The sequence below is a fragment of the Cyrtonyx montezumae genome, unplaced genomic scaffold (assembly GCF_038088225.1).
Source record: "Cyrtonyx montezumae isolate F1298 unplaced genomic scaffold, pur_monq_1.0 scaffold_2, whole genome shotgun sequence".
NCBI lineage: Eukaryota > Metazoa > Chordata > Aves > Galliformes > Odontophoridae > Cyrtonyx > Cyrtonyx montezumae.
The window spans coordinates 37,121,265-37,144,846 of NW_027071936.1; the positions used below are offsets into that span (position 1 = coordinate 37,121,265).

Genomic DNA, 23,582 nt, shown 5'->3' on the forward strand with positions numbered 1-23,582 from the left:
ACTACTCTGTTGGAGACAGCTGTTCATAAATGACCCTTTAGTTAAGATTCTTTACAGAGAAGCACCAGGGAAGTGAGAAACTGCCTGTTGAAGCTTTTCATGCTGATCTCATTTTTGTCTTTGAAAATTAAAACATTCACAAGCAATGAAAGCTGATATTTATGAGAAGAATTGGGGCAGAGGGAAGAACAAGTTGCTTTAGCAGCTCCTAGCGCATCAACATCTCCAGCTGTACTGCAACAGCCTCAAGGAGATTCAGTACTCTGATTTTTTAGAAGTAATCACTTCCATATATTTCTGTTCATTTTAGGGCGCGTTCTTGCATTTTACTTTCTTTACAATGTTTTTTATATGGAAAAAATCAAGGAAAATTTTTATAAGTACTCTTTATACAATTCAGTGACAGATAGTTCTATTGAACTTGAGAGAGCATCACTTTGTTAAATCTCTTCAAAATTATACGTGTGTTCTGCTCTGCTTTCAGAGCTGTAAATCCCACTCTGTGTGACAGAGTTCAGTGGAGTTCAGAAGATGTGTGCCAAGTGTAAAGAGAAACAAAGTGCAAAGGTGCAATTAAGGATCTGACCTATATAATGCAATAGAAGAAAAGCTACACTACAGAGGATGTAAGGCCCAGCATATTCTTATTTGCAGTACTGGCAGCTGCCAGACTTGGACATCAGCACCTTTAATCTAGGGCCACTGAGGCTCAGTAAGTCTCAAACACCACAGTGACTATTTCAGAGGCTTCTGAAGAAAACTGTTCTGTAGCAAATAGCTGTTCAAAGGACTCAAATTTTGATGGAAAGGAGTACTTTAAAGCCTTCATTCCATGTCTTGCAATCCTGCCTAAATATTTTTTTTTCCTCTTCCTTGATTTCTTGCTAGTTTTCCGGACAAGATGCCCTTGCTGAGCTCCAGTAAGTTGAGCATGGAGAGCAGAAAAGAAGATGGTGAGGGCACAGCACCTCCCCCTCCTCAGAAGAAGCTGTCTTGTCAGTGCCACCACCATTGTCCTGAGGACTCAGTCAACAGCACCTGCAGGTTCGTGAAGCATCTATCTGGTGTTAAAATGTGAGAAAACCTGTTTGTGACAGTTCTGCAGTCTCAAGTTGGGTGTTTCTTCTTGTTTCAGTGGTAATCAGTAAAGGAGTTGTTTAGAAATTAGCTGCTTTTTACCTAGATGTCTGCTACACATTTGTATTTTCTTTTTATAGTATTGTCAGTGGTTTATGTGCTGGTTCATCCCAGTTCTGTGATTAATGGGGTGGGGGACCCATGCCCTGGGAAAGGGGAAGGGAGAGGGTAGGGAGATGGGCCTAAAAACAAAACAGCAGCAATGATCTGAGGAGAAAAACTAATTTACTAAATAAGATTGGAATGCAAACTAATACAGTGTAGTACAATATAATTGGAATTGAAGCTAATAAATCCAATAAAATGAGAGACAGTGTCTGAAACTGAAGGTCTTATACTAAAGCTGAAGGCAAGACAACTAGGGAACCTCCACTGCTGAGATGAACAGCAAAAAAAGGAAGTCTTGGGTCTTGTGTGCAGTTTTATCTGCACCTCTGAGTTTCCATTGGGAAATGGAATGCAAAGTCCACTGGGGTATGTAGTTCTTCTCTTCTGGGAACCAGGTACCCAGATATTCAGCAGTCCACAGATCTGGAGCATTAACTCTAACTCCTTAGTGCCTTACATGAGGTTATGATGTGAAATACTGATAACAAAAAATCATAAAATTGTGACAATTTTCATCTTTCAAGTTTTAGATAAATACTTATATTAATTCTTCGCATATGATCTATTCTGAATTTAGGTGTTTGTTTTTAAAAGGTGCATGTGATTGATGAGAGGAGACTTAATGGGGATACATTGTACGTGGAGATACATTGATGCGTCTATAAGTTTATAATCACTCTTCATAAAGTGACATTTATCATAAGAACCTTACTGTTTGTATGTTTTTACAGAAGTGTTTTGTAGGTTGATAAGATATCTTGTTTATGGTTAAGTCATCTCTTTTATTTTTTAATTTTTTAGGTGAAATGTTAAATACTTTTTAACGCTGGCTGTAATCTTACGTTTGGTTTTGTGTGGGTACTGGTTGGCTATAGAGTACTGTAAACTTCTTATTTGGGTTGGATTCTGTTCCCCCCCAGAGGTCCTAACTCTGCTACTGTGTCTTTGGAGGCTCAGCACTGAAACTGCCTGAAGCAGCAGAGTGGAACAGTGGTACCTGCACTGGAAGCACGCTGCTCTTCCCCCACTCTGGTTCTTTCCACAGGGTGCTCTTGCAGCAAACACATTTAACTATTGCTGCTGAATTAGGTGCTGATCTAACACCCATCTTGGCTTGAGGTGAATGCAGTTTGGCTTTTGCATCTGTGTAGGGGTGAACTCTCCATTTGCTTCACATGAATTTCAACTTTTCATTCTGCTTACTTAAAAACAAGTAAAATACTGGAGATACTACTTGCCAAATTTTGTGGAGTTGTGCATCTGAAGGAAGCATCAAAGTGGGACAAAGACAGGAGCCCAACTGAATGAGTCAGTTGCATATGCAGTTATATCTGAGGTGAGACCATCTAACATTGTGTCAGTACTGGCTAGCTCTTCCAGGTAGAATGCTAAGAAGATAGATGAGGAAAAAAACAAGGTTATTGAAGACAGATTGCTGTTTCTTGGGATTTTATGAGTGTTATTCTGTAGCTTGACTTGATTCAGCTCAGGCTGCAGTTTCACACTGAGGTATATCACAGTTTTTGATGACAGTCATAAATACTACTTCCCCCTTTCAGCCCTCTTTCTTCAAACCTGTATAAAGCTAGAAGTTGGACCTAACTGCTCTCAAATGGCAGTCCATTAAAAAAAAGCTATAAAAACCCCCTCTGAAATCAGTTTGCAGATCCCCTGCAGCATGAATCAGCTTTCCTGTTCCTGCCTAGAAAGAGCCAGTGCTTTCACACATGATACTTTGAAAAGATGCAGAAGACTTAAATCAATTAATTATGAAGCACAAGAGAATCCATGTTAAGGAACTGACTCACTGAACGGTTTATACTCCTGCTGATTGGGCACACTGTTGCATGTTTTATCCGGAGCTATTCCTCTTTCCCATCCTGTGCTGTCACCTGAGTACTATCCAACTTGCCCAGTGAACAACAGTATAATTGCTGAAGAATTTAGAGAAATTTAAAATTAAAATTTAAAATTATTTGAAATTAAATACCCTACCTTCATGTTTTACCAGCAATAATCCTTTTCAGAATAGTGGCCGTGACTCCCCTTACCTTGGTATGGGAGCTGCAGGGAGGTCAAAGGACAACAAAGCATACAACATGTTTCATCTTCCCTGCACCTGCTTAACTTTGTCAGCCTTTTGCTTCTTAAATTCCCTATACTTAGCTGGAATGACAAAGTGAAAAGGGACCTTATGGTGTGAAGGGAGTTCTAGTCTAATGTTCCAGTATCTGGCTTTCAAAAGATTTGACCAAACCCAGGTGAGCAGGGATTATGAGTTTCCCCATGCTTTGAGAGCATTCTACTAGTCAGCCTGTAACTTTCATGCTTGTGCTAGCCTGAATGACTACTGGCACAGCTTGAAAGCACTCAGGAATTCTCATTTCACCTCACTCTAAAGGAAATTACACCGTATTAAAGTTCAAATTTGACTATGCTGTGTTTGTCTGAAGAATAAATGAACTGTTCCAAATTAAAAGGTATTGCATTAATTATCTTCTTCCCTCAGATATAGTCACTAAAAGCTTCCTACATTTGATAAGAATTGAACCCTGTTGGCAGCTCTGTCAATCTGTTAAGATTTGAGCTGTACTGCAGTTTGCTGGACTCTGAGCTACACTGAATCAGAGCATCATGCACTGTTCCCTCTGAGGCTTCCACCAGAGCAGGGGAGCTTTCTGTGTGCCCAGAAGCAAGGAGGGCTCCCGAAGTAGTTCCAGCTGTGGCTAAATTAGAAGCCTTGGAACTAAAGAGGCAGTCCCATCACAATCACTAATAGAAATTTCTTATAAATAGCAGTCTGCCATCCCTGCTGAAGTTTTTGGTCTGCTACTACAAGTATTTCTCTATCAGGACACAGATACTGAGCAGAGGACTAGTAGCCTGAATGTTTATATAAAAATGAGGACATCTGGTGGCCACTGAAAGTCCCCTCCATAACTGTATTTTTTGATATTTGAAATCAATATTCTTAAGCCACGTCTGTGTCAAATCTTTGGCTGGCCCTCTTTGTTTCTGTAATGAATTACATTTTCTCTGTAATTCTTTGGCTTAAGTGCAATAATTATTTAGGAAACTATCAATGATACCACAGCTTCAAATGAACATTATTTTTGTTTTATCAACAACAGATCAGTAGCTCTAGCTTGAAGTGCATTCTTTAAATTGGGTCAATCCATGAGTACATGAAGTTTCGGAAGACCCATTAGAGAGACATCTCATCAGGAAAGTGTCAGTGGCAGGGAGTGGTGAAAGGACACTGCTGTTCATGGTGGACCAAGCCAGGAGCAGAGCGTGATACTGGTACTAGCTGTCGTCTTACCAACCAACACCCTTTCACCCTCAGAGTCTATAAACACATGTGGCAAATTTGGGTTTATTGATGGCTGTGGCAAGGGGTCAGTTAGTTCCAGACTGGAGCAACAGGAAAGGGAACTAGAGGTAGGTGCTCTCTCATACCATAGCTTGGAAGGGATGTAGTGCTCAAGCCTTGGCTTAAGTAGAGCTCCTGTGCAGAACGTGTGGTTGGGTGGTATAAAGGTGCCACTCAGGTTAATTAAAGCTCATTAGTGCACTTAGGGCCCTGATGATTAAGGTCTTTGTAAAAGGTTCATGGTCCTTTGCTTGTAAAGAGTGGGCTAACCTTTACAAGCAAAGTGGTGTGTTGGAACTTTATTCTTTTGAACATCTGTGCAGTTCATAAAAGGCTCTCAATAAAGAAGCTCAGAGCTGCTTTGAAACAGCCAGGGCCTCATTTTACTGTTTCATTTCAAGTTTTGTATGTGCAAAATGAGCATGTGGGCAGTTGCGTCTAGTCAAAATTAGTTGCATATTTTTAAAAGTATTGTTATATTTAATTGGCTATAAGTGTAATGGGATTGCAGTAAAGGTAGAGGCTGATGAGGCACCTAGTTGTATTCTCTTTACGTTCATAAATAAATGCTGACAGTTTTAGGGATCAGTTTGAGAATTTAATTTCTTACAATTTCTGCCCAACTGTGTCTTCAGGTAGCTTTGGTTATCTAATATAATAAAATAATTAAGTTGCTTTCTCAGCGTTACCAGAGGTGATAATTCACATGACTGATTTTATTTTCATTTTCATGTTCTCTGGATAATGGGATTGAATTTTCTTAGTAATTTGGTGTGCAGAGACTTTAATGGTAGGCCAAAGCACAGAGTTCAAGCACACTCTCTTTTAGTCAACTTTAATTTTTAGCGTAAAATTAAATGCTTTCTAGTGACGGAGCTATGATGAAACATTGCTTGTTAACTCTTTTTTTTTTAATGTAAGCCTTTATACAGGGCTGCATGGGAGGCAAATGCATCTATTTTGATGGGTAAAATTAAAAGTCAACAAACCTTTGTAAGCTCCACTATTTTTTTTCTTTTCCCTCTCAGCCATGTGTCACATACGTGGCTCAGCAGGTGACTTTTCCCCAAGTGCTCAAACTGAAACTCCAAATCCCCATCCCACCCTTTCGAACTGTGCTACAGAAACTGCTTGTTCTTAGTTTTGCTCAGAAGCTGCCTGTATTGGTTTTTAATATATACCTTATGCTAAACAGTAACACAGATCCAATCTCCCTGTACAGAGACCTGTTGCATTACTTTCAAATAACTTTTTTTAGCATATGGGAATACTTTGGTGTTATTGTGCTGGAGTACCTAAGATTTCCCTTGCATACTGAATTTACTTAAACAAAGAAAACATTCCCAAATAATAAATATCCATGTTGAAGCTGCCCTGCCATTAAAAAAGAAGGTACATCATACAAATTCAACTGTACTGTAGTCTTAATGCCAAGGAAAAGAAATTATTTGCTCTGTGTTTAAATTTTTTGATACAGAAGAAAGAAACTAAAGGAAAAAAATAAAGAAAAAAGTGTATAGTTTTATTTTGACAGTTTCCTTCTTCGTAGTTCTCACATTTATTGAAATGGATTTTGTGCATGAGTGGAAAGTACTGGAGAGATTTGGTGGATGTGCAGTGAGGTACCCGTGCTTGGTGCTACTGTCTTACCTAGAGTTACAGTGCTAGGTCTGTAGACCTGTCAAATCTCATATACTTAGCATGAAGCCTTGAAAATTTAGCTTTGTGTTTCAATTTCTCTATCATGACCCATAGGGAAAAGTGTGATCTGGTTTGTGATTAGAGCAATGCAAAACACATTTCATAGACTGAATCGTGTCTGGGCAGATCACATAGAGATAATACTGATGGAAATGGGGTACATGAGTAGATATTCTGCTAAGATATGTTGGGTATCCTCCTCTCCATGCTCTGCGTGTAGCATAGTAGAGTTGTCACTGGATACCCTGATGACCTTACATTGTATATTGTCACATTGACTTCAGTGTGATACCAAAGGGTATGCCACACAGCAGAGCATGATAGGACCAGCATTACCATCTCAGAGACTGGTGGGGACAGAAACTTTGTCCTGCTGTGGGCCAACCTCTATGCTTTTTCACATCTGTATGTCTCTGCTTGCCTTTGGAGTAGCTGAGTGAATGTGAAGGTGCATTTGGCTCAACAGCTGTGTAATGCTCTCCTTCCCACTTGGTTTCATGTTGCCTCCCTGATGCACAGCCAGTAACTGTATTATTTCTTCTGGAAAATTATCCTATATTGAGCACGCTTACAGGGGCTCTTTGTTTTATGGATGGTATCCAGAGACACCGTTTTGCTGAATTTGGCCTTCATCATCATCCTTAAGCGAATGATATGACAAAATATGTGAATTAGATGCAGATTGAGAGGCAGCCAAATTTTGGATTAGATCATTTCAGCCAGTCTTTATAGATGTATACGGACTTCCCAGTTTCTGGAGATTATATATTCTAAAAGTTTTTAATATTTTCTTAAAAAAAAAAAAAAAAAAGAAATTTGCCATGTTCCTTCGGATGAAAATGGAAAGATGGTGTAGTTCTTTCTGACATCAAAACCAAGAGTATAATGGGGAGGAAGGGACAAAAATAATAACACCCATATGGACTCAATTGCAAACAAAATTAAATGTAAGGACTCTTTTCACCAAGTTATTTAACACATCTGCTTGTCGTAGGCACCAAATCACGTGAAGGAATGATGCTGCTTTTCCAAGTTATATATTGCCATACCTGGCTGTATTGCACATATAGAAAGCAGGACAGGAAATCTTCAGCAGTCAAGTTTTGGTAGCTAAGGTATTGCATCTTATGTGAGAAATGGCTGTTGGCCAGTAAGGACATCTGTGTGAACAGCTGCAGAGCTGTTGGCCTCTGTTCCTCTCTTCTGACATTTAGTAAAGCTCTCGGTTAAGATCACCTCTTTTGCTCAGGTAATCTGTAATTGTAGCAGCACCTTCTACATCAGTGCTTGCCAGTGGTTCTACTACAAACTCCCTCTGTTTCCCTGGCGTTTGTCTTGGCTGTGAAAATTCACTCCTGGCAAATATGTGACATACCAAATCTGTGCTTATTAGAGATCACATCCAACTTGCATTCAATTGCTCTCCTGCATCATACCGTAATGAGCTGATGCTTTAGTGAAGGAGTTTAGTGGGTGTGTACAGGGTTGTACTCATCAGGATGAATTCCTACTTTACACAACAGTCTCAGATTCTCAGAGTCAAATTACACAGAATTCTAACTGCACATCTAAAACAATTGGTTGGAAGTGGGGAATGTGTTTTTAATCTTGTTTTGTATATGTCAGCAATATGCATTCGTTTCTGTTTGTGCAGTCACCAAACTAAACATCAAATTAGAGATGATACACAGCTGAATTGTTGGCAACTTGTTAGAATAAGGAAAGTTTGAGGCAGGTAAGTCAATAAAACAGCAGGGGTATGCTGTGCCCTTTCCTTGCAATGCACAGTTGATCTGACAGCCTGTGAACCAGGAGAAGAGTTCAGGGAAGGAGGGTGTATACAAAAGACTTCGTTCTTTTCAGAAGAGTCACCTCTACCTCTTTCCCAAATCTGCAATAAAACAAAGAATCCTTATATTGTATGAACACTTCTTATTTTTTCTTAGAGTTAGAATCAACTGGAACCAATATTTATTCTGCCCAGCATTGCTATTTTTAGTTTTCTCATGCTTTTCCCTTGTTACTCTATTTCTGCCTGTAAAGAACATGATTTACCCTTTGTTGGAGCTTTATAACTTTTACATTTTGCTCTATCCAGTGTAATATTGTTTGTTTGTCTTTTTAAATCTGAAGTAAAATTTTCAGAGGGACTGAAGTGCTTGTGGATCTCAAATTCAATTTTCCAAAATGAGCAAAGGCTCAGAGTCCCATGGCAAGTCAGAAGAAATGAAATAAAACTGCTGACTTTCCTGCTTCTTTTTTCCCTACTGCGAACAATTTGGCTTTTCCTTTGGCTTTCCTTTGGTGAACAGAGAGTTTTGGTTTCTGCTGTAGATTGCTAGCTGAGGAGCTCTTTTTTTGTGTTTCACTGGATTGCAATTTATTGTTTTGTTGCTCTGTCCCCTGGGTTACGCTTACTCATTACTTTGAATCAAGGCACCATGCAAACAAATAAAATCTAATCTAATATAATATTCTACTCTAATGGATTCCTTACAGTCTCTCTTCTTGGCAATCCTATCGTTCCTATCTTAAGCTTCGGCAATGAAATCAAGGTGATTGTTGCCCAGAAGGGCAGCTGTCTCCTTTGCCCTGCTCTCATATGCACAGTGTCAGGGAGGAGTAGAAGTCCTGGCTCTCCTTTCCCTGAGAAAGCAATTTGTAACATACAATTGGTTACTTTTCAAATCCAGAAGTCAATAACCAGTGATAGATTATTATTTGAAGTAATAAGCTTACAGTGGCTAGACCCTGCACCACTAATATAAAAATATGCCACTGCAAATGTTTGACATGATTCTTTCCAGCCAGCATCTGTCTGTCCTGTAGCTAATGCTTACAAATTGTGTTTATGTATTCTGTATGTAGCAGCACCCTTCAAATCCTACATGTTATTTTTTTTTCTCTAAGTGCTCTGTTAGACTTCCTTTCCTTCCAGTGAGAGCAAATCATCTGAAATTTTGCAGTGCTTAAATTTTCTAATCCTTTTTTCTTTTTATTTCCTTTTTTTTAACTGAGTTTGTTCTCCTCTGAAAAATACTCGCTGAGCATAATAACCAATGTTATTTTCCTGTGAAAATAAAGGAATATTTCACTTGACGTAAATGTCTTAGATTAAATAATTCTTTCTTTATTTTTGTGTCCTTTTCCTGTATATCAGTCAATTTGTGTTCCTCACTTATGTTACACGTCCCCATCAGTAATTAGGAGCGAATGCATAGGAGTCTCAGTGAAATGAAGCCCCCCTCTTTGTACCCTCCTCCCCCTTCCCACAGCATGCAGGCATTTGACCTTCATCAAGGAAGGACATTTATCACCCGCACCATCTAGCCATCTGTTAGTATACTTATCTTCCACGGGACACGGTTGTGTAAATGGGAGCGTTTTGGATAACTTCAGGATTGTAACCCAAGTAAACAGTTATGAAGGGTGTTGATGATAACTCAAGGACTCACACACCAGTGTTGCAGTTTGTAATACTTTAAAACAGGAATCACAAATCACTCTTAATAATATTTCACAGTGACTATCTCAAAAACTTTTCTCTCTCCAGATCCCCACTGTGGTGCATGTAGCCCTGCCTTGTTCCTATGCACAGGGCAGACCTGCCATAGCATTGCTGTTCGCATTTATGTAGGTCTCCTGAAGACTGTATTTAGCAGCATGTTTTTCACTTCAGAACTTCACACTGATTCATTCTTTTCAATCCTCAGCACTGATGGCTACTGCTTCACCATAATAGAAGAAGATGATTCTGGTGGACATTTGGTTACCAAGGGATGTCTTGGATTAGAGGGCTCGGACTTCCAGTGTCGGGTAAGAAGGTGTTGGCTGCCTGAGCATTGCTTGGATTTTGATGGCTTTCAATTGAAGTGTGGTCAACAGGCATTATTATGGCCATGTGTTCAATTTCTGTTCATTTGGCAGAAAGTTGCTGAGGGGATTGCATTTATATCCCAGAATGTTTATGATGGTGATATTATAGCTGTTCCTTTCAATAACTTTAGGTTTTGTTTTTATTGATGTTGCATCTAGCAACAACCCTGCTCAGGGAAGGCTTGAATTTAGAGAAATACAATTCAATTCTTTAAGTCCCAGAGTAAATTTTAGTCAGGATGCTGTTTTATGGACCTCAACCTCTTTCTTACATGCAGTTCCACTTTGCTTTTGCATTTCCAATGCTGAAAGTCTGACGATCATCTCTCTGAGAAAAAGCCTTGAGGCAGGAATTGCAGGAGTATGGGCAGTAGAGGATGACTCTGAAATATCTGACTTCTACAGTTGTCCTTAAGTTATTTTATGTGAGTACAGGGACACTCTAGGCAGGGCTGCTTCAAAGTCAATTGAAGTTTTTTTCTCAGCTTTCTATGAGAGAAGCAGCAGCAGGTAAATGAGTCCACACAGCAATTCAGCAATTCCTGTGTTACTTTGGCTAAATTATTTTTATAAAAAATGCTAAGTTGTTTTATAATACAACTCCAACTGGTGCACACAGAGGACTTTCAGAGCTCTGTCTTGAACTCTTAATGACAATAGATTTCTTCTGCAGCACTAAGGCATCGATAGAAATATGTGAGAGGTGAATTAATCTCTTAATCATTTAGATGACTTGTGTGTTTTTTTTTTATATATATTCAGTGGCACAAATCTTTATTCCACACTGGGAAATCCATAATATGCTGCAAACCTGCTACCAAGCACATCTTCAGTGCCAGAATGAGTGTGTGTGCCTGCAACACAGTTAATAACTTGCTTTCTCTGAAATTGTGTGTTCCAGGACACTCCTATTCCACACCAAAGAAGATCTATTGAATGTTGCACAGGCCAAGATTACTGTAACAAACATCTCCACCCGACACTGCCACCGCTGAAAAATCGAGGTAAGGGGAAGTACATTCAGTCCCAAACTGACCTTTTTATGTTATCACTCTACATGCCTCAGGAACAAAGCCATAACCAAAGCACCCTCACCCAAGTGTATGTGGCTAGAGAGATGAGCCCCACTTAAAAAATTGTCTGGATTTCTCGACGTAGAGAGGAGTGTCTTGACCCATGGTTGCAGATGCCTTCTGTTAGTCATGTTGCTCATGTGCAGTGAGTACCAGATGTGTTATTTGCTCAGTGTTGTCATAGACTTGTTGACTGTTAGTGGTTGTCCCAAAGACTGAAGTTGCGTGTGGCAGAGGATGGCTCTTGATGTGTATTGTTTTAGCCTGATAATGAAACTGAATCCTCTCTCTGTTTATAACAGTACATGCATCTGGGACCAGATCTCTAGATATCAATCTAGCATTTCAAACTGAATGAAATCCATAATGTGTTTCTTACTTATAGGACCCAGTAATCCACTGAAGTGGATTTTCTTCTTGAGAAATGTAACCAAAAGTAGAACGAAAAGTGGAAACTCATACAGTTACGTTTATTTTGTGTGTGTGTTGTTATTAAGAACAAATGGAAGTTTTTTTTAACTTTAGGTAGATTCTGAGGTAAACCTGGTCGGGTTTATGTTTGTTTTGTTAAAACATTACTTCCTGAAAATTGATGAAAGTATTTTGGCTGGATATTGCAGATTCCGTTTTAAAAAATGTGTTCCTGGGTTAAGTGTAACATTCCTCCTTGATAAACTCTTGGCATTGGCAACAACAGCCAAGATTTGTGGTGGTCAGCTTGGAATTTAGTCTGAGAGTCCATTCAAGGTTGCAGGAGAATTTGTAATCATGGCATACTGAGTTAGAAATCCAAACTGGGAAACAGCAGCTACTTACACATAAATGCATGCTCAGAGAAAGCCTTCTCTTGTGTAAGCCGTTCCCTTCACGCCTGTGAAACTCTGCACAGATGGGCTGCAGAACCGGGCCTGTGGAGGGTGGTATGTAAATATTTCACTATTTATTATTAAGCCATTAAGTCAGTGAAGCCTCATAAAATTCCAACTTCCAACATGAGAGTTATGTACTATTTTGTTGTGTTTTTGTTTTTTTTTTTTTCATTTTAAAAAGTTATTTGAACAGAGAGAGAAGCTCTGAAGGGAAGTCAATATTTGTTCACACTTACTTAGTATATCAATAAATGTCATTACAGTTTGGAAGACAATTTCTTCTTGCTGCTGAGTTAATTCTGTGTTAAAGCTACTTAAAAATACTGAATCAATGCCAAACACTGGGCATCTACCTAATTAAGTTTTTAGATTTTTGGCTGTACTATCCTATCTGCTGCTCAGGCAGAAAACAGTAAAACAATTTTTTTTTTATGGTAGCAGAAATTGTTTGGATCGATGTTGACTTTGTTGTGTGTATAGATGGGGTAAAGAAAGCATCGCTTGGGCACTGCAGTGGCAGACCCATTAAACAGTAGATATATTATTCTTTCAACAAATAATCTTATAGGGTTGGAGTGTAGGACTGGAGCCATTTTATATTGCAAAATGTCTATCTTATACTGACAAACAAAAGGTAATGTATCGTTCAATGTACTCTGAGCATTTCTGTTTTCGATAAGTTTCTGCACTGCCGGTGTCCTGACAGTGTATTCTAGGAGCTGCTTCTTTCTGTGTGGCTGAGCAGGGCTGAAACCAGCATCTTTATTAAAGCCTTAAGCACATATGTTGTTCCTGGAGCCAGACCTGTTTTAATTTGCCATGGCTGCATGCTAGTTTAAAAGCTCAAAGCAAAGCTTGGACTTGGAGGATCCTCAGTGTAGCTGTGTACAAATACTGAGCGCCCACTATTGCCACTGTTCAGTACTGTGCACTGTGATCATTATGTCTATTGGAAATTTCTAGATTTGGCTATATTGAATCAGAGCTGTGGGGCTTGTACATTACATTTCTCATAAGCTGGAAGTATGACAAAGGGAAGATTAACCTAAAAACAAGCTTCTAGCAAGCTTCCTGACCTCCAGGATTCCACAAAAAAAATGTGTATGCTACTTGGCATTTAAAAAACAAACAAATTTGGCTTCTGAACTTAAATCCAAGGTCATATCTCATGGGAAACAGAACCTAGGGAGATCGTCCAGCTGCAGGTCAGAGGTTGTTGAACTGCAAATTAACCCACACACTAAGGTAACATCTACAGAGAGGCAAGCGGCTTGTGTCCTGAAAGTGTTTTTCCAGACCTGGCATGTGCTGAAAGGCAGTTTTACCCTCTCCTTGTGAGAAGAAAGGACAACCATGCATGTGAGGGTGGGAGCTCAAAGAGTTAGTACTGGTCAAAGCAGAGTTTAATTGAGCAAGATGGAAGAAAGTAGGAACCGAGCTTAAGTTTTGAGCTCATCTTGGTACAAAACTGTCAAGTTAAAATAGCCAAATGATACCACAAAATCCCTGTACCAGCTGTGTGTCTGTCTTATTGAGGAAATGAAAATCGTAACTGGGCGTGAAACAACACCTCTGCCTTAAACAATAAAAGATATTCCTGGAAATCCCTGTGAAAGTGCAGACTGAGACCAGCCGAAAGGAGAAATATATCTTTACTGATTTAAAGCCTATATAAGCAGAAGTGGTGGTGCCACCGTGTCTGGCTCCCTGCCTGTGGAGCTAGTGATGAATGGGCAAGGGAATGATTGGAGGAACTATGGGGTTTGATGTGTGCACACAGTCTCTACGCCTCGGATTTCACTGCAGTTTTTACTCGGATAATCTTAACATTGTGAACTGGAGGAAATGGGGAGGGAGGAGAGCCTTTGACACCCTGATTTCTCCCTTCAACCTGCTGTGTGGCACTCATTAGTATGGCCCCGTGGATGGCAAAGTGTGGTGAATGGTAGGGGGAGAAGGGAGAAAGCACAGAGGAGCAACTGAGAGGCAGGCTGATGTTACTGGAGATCCTGCTTTTGTCGCCACTTCTTTTCTGTGCTGATCATAACTGACACCTGCACACATCCATGTTTTCTTACAACCTAAGTCTGCTTGTAAACATTCTGCATGCTATGCTTTCCTGTTATGTGTGAGTCAAGATATGTGAGGAAGCCTCCCAAACCTACCATTTGTTTGTTTCGTGCTCCCAGTCATAGCCCACTGCTGCTTCTTTGGAATCTGCTGCTTATTCTTGACCTCGCTGCTTGGCACGTTGCAGTTGCCAAGGAATATAATAGTAAGAAGCACAGCAGAGCTTTACCATCTCGCACTCACTGGTACTTACTGCAGAGTCAAAGTGAACTCATGGTTGAGCTGTCCTGTCCCTCTCTTTGGAGGTGGTCCTGGCTGCCTAAAATGGTGCAGGGAGAGTCGTTTTATCCTGCTGCACTGTGGGGAGCATCCTGATCTGTAGGAGAGAGGAGTGGGTCTCCAGCAGCACCAGCTTGCCTCAGTTCAGCAGGACAAACAGACGTTACCAGTGGAAGGAGACAGGTTTTTTATATTTTCTTGTCCATGTGCCAGCTGGTTTATGAAGTCCTCAAGCCAGCAAGCAAAATTCTGCCAATAGGAAATGTTTGAAAGACAACAGCCTACTTAGCATCACTATAGCCTCTCTTTCTCTGTGGCCAAATAAGTATGAAGACATATGGAAGTTATTCTCCTTTTCCATGAGAGCTGGTTGCATGCCCACTGTGACTTGCAAAGGGAGCTCTTACCTACTGGAACTGACACATCCCTTCATGTCTTGCATGCTTTCCTCGCACTAACTGAAAAATTCTGTGGAAGCCTCAAGTTTGTGTTTGAGCTAAGCAATGCTTCAAAGATGCCATCTGGCCTTGGGGAAAAAGCAGTTACGTTTGTTTAGTTGTCTGAATGGAAGAAGCCCGTTAGAAATGTTGGGCACAGTGTGTGAATCATTTAAAATGATCACAATACAATTAAGATCTGTTTTATCATCCTCCCAGATGTACATAATCAAATGCACATGGTTAGTATAAATGAAATCGGCACATCTTGAGTTCCTGTAGTGCAACACTGGTGCTATACATGTCTGTGCAAATCCCTCTTTATCCTCTCCTCAGCTGATACACTGCAATGTCTAAAATTATTACAAACCACATATTTTAAAGGGAAATGTCTGGCAGACCCAGACTGCTTACTGAACATGAAATAGAGCCTTCAGCCCTCCTCAGCAGCCTTCCTCATTACAGGAGAGGGCTGGGTTCCCCAGTGGGCTCTCAGTTTCAGCTCTGGGCCAGGTAGAAATCTGCCACTGCAATGGGAACGATGGGCTCTGGTGTTTTCCTGATAGGCATCTTGTCAGTGTCCCCTTTCAAAAGCACTGGCTGTGGCTTGAATGTTTACCTTGTTAATGTTCCGGGTGCAGGTAATGGCAGGTTAAAACATAGCCAGCATGATCAAAAGGTGCATTGGGAGGCAATCTCTGTTTGTAGTGAAAAAGGGAAGGGAAAGAATAGTTCGGGCACAAAAACAGAGGGAGAAATTGGATCTTTAAACTAAAAGAGCCTGACAGTAAGCCAAGAGTCCCTTAGGAATCTCCTTGTCTCATTACCCTTGTAAATTTGAAATGTAGTAGCACTATTCCAGGATGAGTCGATGAGGATAGAGTTCTTGCATTTTATGATGTTCTCGGCATTAGTGTGAAAGATGCAAGACGGCACGGCTGGGAAAACTTCAGGAACTGTTATCCTCATTTGTACTCCACACAGCAACTTCAGGAGAATGGTCTGTGTGTGTACATGCTGATGTGTAATTTTGAGACTGGGGGGTTTAAAGGAAAAGCAGGGCCAGATATCTATGGTTTATAGCAGGGAAGTATAGATGAAGGTCAGTTTTACTTGCCTGAGTCAAGAATACAAACGTAGGGATTAATGATGCACTTTAAAGCAAAAGATTAGTCTTCCATGCAAAGACTAACTGAAACATCTTAGTAGCTTTCATGCAGTGGTGTTTCTTCAAGTTATTTGGCATGGTTCATCTTCAAAGTGTTTTACAGAATAGCTGTTGCAAGGATGGCTTTTCTCCCTCAGTATGGCACACAGGGCTGCTGTGCAATGAATGAAGAAGAAAATGCCCACTTTAACCTTAAACAGGATCAGAGAGATGGATTATTGTGCAGTGCTGGAAATACTTTGCCAAAGCCTTTAGTGGACTGACTTCTCAGGGGTTGGATGGTCTACTCTGTTCCCTACTGGGATAGACACAGTTATTAATTTGTTATACTAACTGTTCAATTTAAGATATAGAATTATCTTCGTGTGTCCTTGCTGATCATGTAGATTAAGACACAAAGCAATGAGTCCTGGTTTGATTTTCCTAATTAATTTCATTTAGAGCCAAACAGGGACTTGCAAATCCATGCATTGACAGAGCAAGTACTGCATCATCACATGGGCTCTTGTGGCCACTGTTTTTGCCCTGCTGGGTGAAGGATGAGGATGTGCACAAAACACCAGTGAAATCCAGAGGCATTGCGTGCAGAACTGGAGTAGAATCACACAGTCAGAATCGCTGAATGATTTGGATAGAAAGAGGCCTTAAGGACCATCTATCTCCAAGCCCTCTGCCATGGGCAGGGACAACCCAAAGCCCCATCTAGCCTGGCTTTGAACACCTCCAGGGATGGGGCATCCACAGCTTCAACAATCTTGTGCTTGCTGTGCATTTTTTCATACTGACTTTGTGCCATCTGCCTTTCCAAATTTTCTCACTTCTTTCCTCCTGCTGCTGTTTTGTCTCCAGATTTTGTTGAAGGAAACATTCACCATAAGGCCCTGCTGATCTCGGTGACTGTCTGTAGTATACTTCTGGTGCTTATCATCATATTCTGCTACTTCAGGTAAATAAGAAACATTTTATCAGTTCATTAACATTCTTTCTAACTTTTGTCTTTTCTGTGGTCTCAACATTTTGAAAGATTTAAGATGGACCTTATGGGAAAAAAAGAGTAAAATGATGTAATTTTATAATGTGGAAAAAATGTGTACTTTGTTCATGTTAATCAGAGATGTATCTCAGTGATGCATTCCATGTATAATCTTTCACCCAGCATCACAAGAAACTTTTTGGTTTGAAGCACAGATTGCTCTTTAGTGAAACTGAGAATGCCACAGGATGAAGTTTATACAGAGCAAAAAAAGCTGAGGCTTCTCAATGTGTTAATGTGGTGAGGAACTGACCTTAAAAAAGAGGAGCATACAGGAATGTAACTGCATCTAGAATATGATCATATTCTATGTATTTTTTAAATAATTTTTGTTTTTTAAATACTCCCAGGTCCCACGACTGTTCCTCCTTATACTTCTAAGACTCGTTGCAGTTGGTAAAATAAAATTGGGTGTTTACTGGTCTGTGTTTTAATGTTCTAAAAGAAAAGCATGTTTTCATAGCAGGTTGCACAGTCTCTGAAGTTTTCAATTAGAGATTAGATACTGAGAATGGTTTGTTAGCAATAAAACTGAACATATTGGTCAGAGAAGCTGGGGAAGCTGTGTGTCTATAAATGAGGATAATGTGGAGGATAATGTTCTTTACACTTTGTATCCATGCTCATTACATTTGAAGCTAACTTTGGTGTACAAATGGCAGGTATAAGCGGCAAGAGGCCAGGCCCCGCTACAGCATCGGGCTGGAGCAGGACGAGACCTACATTCCCCCTGGAGAGTCCCTGAAGGATCTGATCGAGCAGTCCCAGAGCTCAGGCAGTGGCTCCGGGCTCCCTCTCCTGGTAAGGAAACAGCATTATCTGAATGTCACTGTACAGGAAAAAAGAGTAAAGGGTGAAAACAAAATGATGCAGAAGAAATGTGTTTTTTTTTTTTTTTTTTTTTTTAATGTTTGAAAGGAGGCACTGTGTCTTTAGGGTTTGTCTTTCATTTGTTTATTTAATTTTTAATTTTCTTCCAGAATTGACAAGGATTTAAGCTGACAAACAACTGCAATAGAATCAGGAGACTTTTTTTTATTATTATTTTTCTCCTCATATAGACTCAGCCAAATCTGTCTTCTTTTTAATTCATCTCTTAACTTAGAATACCATAGGGGAAACAGAGACCAATAGAGACCACAGAAATTTATCAGGATTTACCCAGTGCAAATGACAGCGTTTAGCCTGCAGTCTTATTTTTTCACTTCTTATGTACAACACACAATAGCTTTTCCAACGCTGACATGTAGGCTTTCTGTGAAAGAAATTGCAATTCATCGAATGCGGAGCCTTTTTATGTGCAGACTTCACTTTGCATTCAGAAGTCAAGAATGAATTATTTTACCTTGTACTGAGGTAATCTCGAAGGTTAAAGGCATGGGGATGGAGTGAGCTTTACCATTATTTCTGAACTGACTGTAGGTTGACTGAACCCCCTCAGCTCACATGCCAGAAAGGCAATGGCTTTACTTCTGTAGCAAAACAATTCTGTTCAGCAGTTTGTGTTCTCAAGGGCCATTGTTGCTTTTTAGCACTGGAAGAACGGCACAAATTAGATTTCATTTTCATTTTTCAGAGATTGTATGTCCCTAGTCTCTACCAGACCGATTTGTTTGTAGTGATCCTGTTACTGGTGATGTTGTCCAATTTCCAAGTACTGTCTATCTGGGCTTTTTCTTGTCCTCACATCTTGTTTTTTTTTTACACCTAAAAGGGAAAAATAAATGGGAAACTTTATTTCCTTGAAAAGAGGCAACAGGTTGAGTGGCTGGCTGAAAGCTGGCTCAGTTTGCTCTGACGGGAGTAAGAGCTTAGAGTCTCACGTAAGATGAGTGGTAACTTTTTTTTTTTTTAAATCCCATTTTGTGACAACATAGCTGTTGAGAAAAAAAAAAGGCAAGCTGACAAATGGTCACTGTGACTGGTTCTGAGCATAGAAAAGCCATGGTCATTTTCATCTGTTGAGAAAAACTCTATCATTTATATTTGGGCTTTAGGAAAGCTCTGTCATACCCCACAGCAACATCCCTTTTGTGGTCATGGAAAGGAGTGGTTCATACTTAAGATCAGGGACCATTCCTAATGAAAGCTTGCAATTTATTTGGCTATGAGGGACTCTTAATGTTAGTTTCACTTTTTGTATGCCTTCCACATCAAGGTCTTGCTCTGCACTTGGTACCTGTTGTAGTGACAGTATTTTGGCTTGATGATTTTGAAGGTTCTTTCCAACTTATCTGATTCTATGGCTCTGTAAGAAATACTGTAATCAGAGCAAACACAAGGAACTTGGTCATTTTCCTCTGAGAGGATGTGTTCCTAGCAGCCCACATGGGTAGCAGGTGGCCTGGTCTATCTCATAACTGTTCATGGCACAGTATTTCATCCAAAGGATGCCCTTGGGATGAGAAAGCTGGGAAAAAGAACTGGTTGTGACAGCTTGTGCTTTATGCCTTCCTCCATCTCAGTGAGCCTCAGCTGGTTGAAGGTGTTCTTACTGCTGCCTCTAGCTCCCTCTTTGCCCATGAAAATATATGCATTTTTTTCTTGACTTTTCCTTTAAATAATCGTTTTCCGTGGAAGAAAAATGAGAGCTACAATGAAACTTGCCTATAATAATAAATGTTTGCTGCACTTCCCAGACAGCTACAATCACTACATGCTTACTGGAAGTACACGGCTTAATACCTGTGGGCCCAGGCCTAAAACGTGTATAGGAAGTGCTTAGCAATAATGCTCTAGTCTGTATTGTGGAATAATTTGTTTTCAACTGCTTTATTTTTTATTCAAGGAAGTAAACATCCAAAGCTATTATTTCAGGAACATAACCCACACATTTATTTCAAAATGTAAGTTTATGATAAACAGTACTGTCTTCCTCCTGTGCAGAAATTTTATTCCATTGAGTACAGGTATTACACCAGAAACAAGCATTAACCAAGATTTTCATCTAGATTTTGACATTCAGCAAGCATTCTTTTTCCTGGTCGGTTTGACAGAAAAGTTTGCTGCAGGTCAAATTCTGCCAATCACATTTCAAGCAAAAGAAAAATACAGCAAATTATAAGTAAAAAGCTTTGAGCCAATAAGCTAAGGTACAATCAAGTCTGCGCGAGCAAGCAGAACCCTGCTGCCCAACACAAGATATTTATGCAAAGCTAATGCCCCAGTGAATCCATGTTCAAAACGAGGGAAGGAGGTAAAATGCTCAGCACATAAATGAGAGAGAAATTTTTCAGTGCTATGTATGCAGAGCTTTCAGAATTCAGGGTTCACTCTCTGCCTTTCCGCGTATGTTTTTTTTCTAATTTGTCTTCCAATGAATTTTGCTTTTAATTAGACTGCACCCCAGCCTTAGAAATGAACCCCTCTGTTCAAAATGTGGAAATTACAAAAGGTCTGAATGCTAGTCTGCATTAGATGGAGACATTTAGCTGAAAATCAGAAAAGCAGAATGCAGAAAGTAGAAAGAGTTGTCAGTTGGATTGATTGCAGTCAAGGAAAGGAAATGCAGGGACACAGGGACATGTAATGTTACCTGTTGGCCATGAAACTCGAGCAGCGAAACAAGACCTAGAAATAAATAAATAAAATCACTGAAAACAATTCACATGGATTCATCATTCAGCATACTTATAGAATTAGTTCATCCAGCAATTTTGATTAACTAGTTTGTTCTAAAAATCATAATCAGATTCAAGAAAGGGCTGAATTCCTTGAAAGAATATAAACTGTCCACAGTAAATCATCTGAAAAATCATTCGCAAAAGCAAACCAAGTTAAGGCCTTCACATAGTATTCTGCCGCCTGAAAACCCATAGCAGAAATGTGTTTTTCATTTTCTTAATGTAATATAATAAGGAACTTTTCATCATTTAGTATTATAATTTCATGTACTTTATGATGCCATTACATATATTTGCACAAATTGAGTTATTTGGCATAACAGCATTATTGTTCAGGATGCATTTTTAAAATGGGCAGAATAGAAAGCAACAATGCTAAAATGACATTACCAAATGTTAAAGCAAAATTCCAATGTAATGTAACTATTGTTCAATCACTACATAAGAGTATAAAGGAAAATAAATCAATTTAAAAAATCCAGTCTGATCTCTGTTGTTGGCTTTCACTGATGTTAATAAAAAATAACTACATTGCAGCCACCATCTTGGAACTCTAATTATATACACTGCAAGGCTGAAAGAATGGGATTGTGTGTAAATTGAAACAGAAGAAAGCTGGAACTTTTGATACAGCTTTGCAAAAATATCATTCTATATTTTTCTTCTTTGAATTTTCTAATATGACAACCAGTAATTTATTTACAAAACTAATGACAGTAGACCTTACTTAATAGCTTTTGAATTCATCTTCAGACATGCATTCATATTTCAGAAGGATTGTGGCATTTCTGCCCCTGCATTTTCAAACTGACAGTTTCTGTGGTCATTCCAGGGATAGCGAAGGAAGCAAATGATTTTAAAATCAGAATTTGATCGTTTTTTGTCAGCTAGGGTTGCAGAAATACTTGGGATTATGATTTCACAGAGATTCAAACTGTGAAGACTTGCTGCAATAAATTTCTCAGGAGTTGTGTGTGAGTGGTGGCAAAACCTAGAGGCCTCAACATGATGCTTATCCAGATTTTACCAATAGCCTGGGCCAGATGAAAAATCCTAGAATGAAATGAAATTGCAAAATCTTGTAAAATCCTATAAAAGCAAAAATTGTTAGCTGTGGTGACATCTTTATATCCTGTTACACTAAGATAAGGCTGAATCAGCCATGGGCACCAGTGGGTTGTGTTGCAGAATCTTTAAAGCTTTAGCTTTCCTTATATGAGTCTGCTGAAATACATGCTATTCAGACATGCTCCAACCCTATATTTGTCCAAGACTTTTTGTCATCATGAATGTTTGTTAAATGTAGAATCAGCCCATATACAACTCATAGTCTGTCGTCGTGTGATGTGTACCAGTGCAGTACTGCTAAATAAACGCACTGACCTTCTGCTAGAGCTGGACCAATGCTTTGATTTTTATATCAATCCTATCTTCTTCCCAGGGACAGGAATGGCCTCACTAGCACTTTCCCTTGGGGCAAGATGGGGAGCATCCATATGGCAAGGTTTTATTGAAATCTGTTTTGCAACTGCTACGTATTCTTCTGTGCACAGAAAAGACGAAGAACTGAGATGAATGCAGAAAATTTCTGCAGAGCGAATTCTCACTGTGAGTCTTGGCATTTTTTAGGTTCAAAGGACCATAGCAAAACAGATTCAGATGGTAAAACAGATTGGAAAAGGTCGCTATGGGGAAGTCTGGATGGGAAAGTGGCGTGGTGAAAAGGTAGCTGTCAAAGTGTTTTTTACCACGGAGGAGGCCAGCTGGTTCAGAGAAACAGAAATCTACCAAACTGTCCTGATGAGGCATGAAAATATTCTTGGTGAGTGAAATTAAAAGTTCATTATTTGATAGTGATGGCTTTCTTAAGTTTAATCACTTTGTATTTGTCATTGTCTGATGCCCTTTCATATGTGCTTTCTTACCTGCTGTGTTCTGCGGTTAGTTACCCTGTGCTTTTGAGTAGAAAAAAGCTTGAAGGATTACTATGCAGGTAAAAAAATAATGGGAATATGGCTGTTGCTCAAAAAATCACACATCTGGCTCTGCCACGTGTGTTTGAGTATCTAGGCTTTCTATGTTTTGAAACATTTTTTGAAAATGTGTAGAAGGCTAAAGGTGAGGCATTGCTGCATGTAAGTAACATAAAATAAATTGAATGTGTTGTTAAAATAAAAAATATGATATTGCCTGACAGTTCAGCCCCCTGAGTGGTCAAAAATGCCTTTTGAAAAGAATTAACCTGCTATTGCTTTTTTCAGGATTCATTGCAGCAGACATTAAAGGCACAGGCTCTTGGACCCAACTGTACCTCATTACTGACTATCATGAGAATGGCTCCCTTTATGATTACCTAAAATCCACCACCCTGGACACAAAAGGCATGCTGAAACTGGCTTACTCCTCCGTTAGTGGCTTGTGCCACCTACATACAGAGATCTTCAGTACCCAAGGCAAGCCGGCTATTGCCCACCGTGATCTAAAAAGTAAGAACATCCTGGTGAAAAAGAACGGAACCTGCTGTATAGCAGATTTGGGCTTGGCTGTTAAATTTATTAGGTGAGTAGAGCTAAGCAGGGTGAGGGAAAGTTGGGTAAGAGCCGCGTGCTGGTTGTGTTGTATGCATGAGTTTGCGTGTGGAAGCAAGCACCTGCATTGTGTGTGCATCATGTTCAGGCATTCCTCACCTGTACGTGAGATGCAGCTGCCTGTGTGGATGCTGCATAAAACATATACTCCAGGTGTAGAAATAGTTGCCTTCCAGTAATTGAACACATCCGTTACATTTGTGTAAATGTTCCGTTTTCATCACTGTATGTTCAGTATCAACCTGTA

At 39.7% G+C, this 23,582-nt stretch overlaps 1 protein-coding gene across 1 annotated transcript in view; it reads left to right on the plus strand.

Moving 5' to 3' along the window:
* The first annotated feature begins 901 nt into the window (after positions 1–901).
* BMPR1B (bone morphogenetic protein receptor type 1B) overlaps positions 902–23,582 on the plus strand; it is a 28,540-nt gene continuing 5,859 nt past the window's right edge. Inside the window, exons 1-7 of the mRNA XM_065736902.1 lie at positions 902–1,044; positions 10,033–10,135; positions 11,097–11,199; positions 16,941–17,037; positions 17,787–17,925; positions 22,377–22,569; positions 23,009–23,306. Coding sequence (XP_065592974.1) covers positions 902–1,044; positions 10,033–10,135; positions 11,097–11,199; positions 16,941–17,037; positions 17,787–17,925; positions 22,377–22,569; positions 23,009–23,306 — 1,076 coding nt within the window. The remainder of the gene's footprint in view (positions 1,045–10,032; positions 10,136–11,096; positions 11,200–16,940; positions 17,038–17,786; positions 17,926–22,376; positions 22,570–23,008; positions 23,307–23,582) is intronic.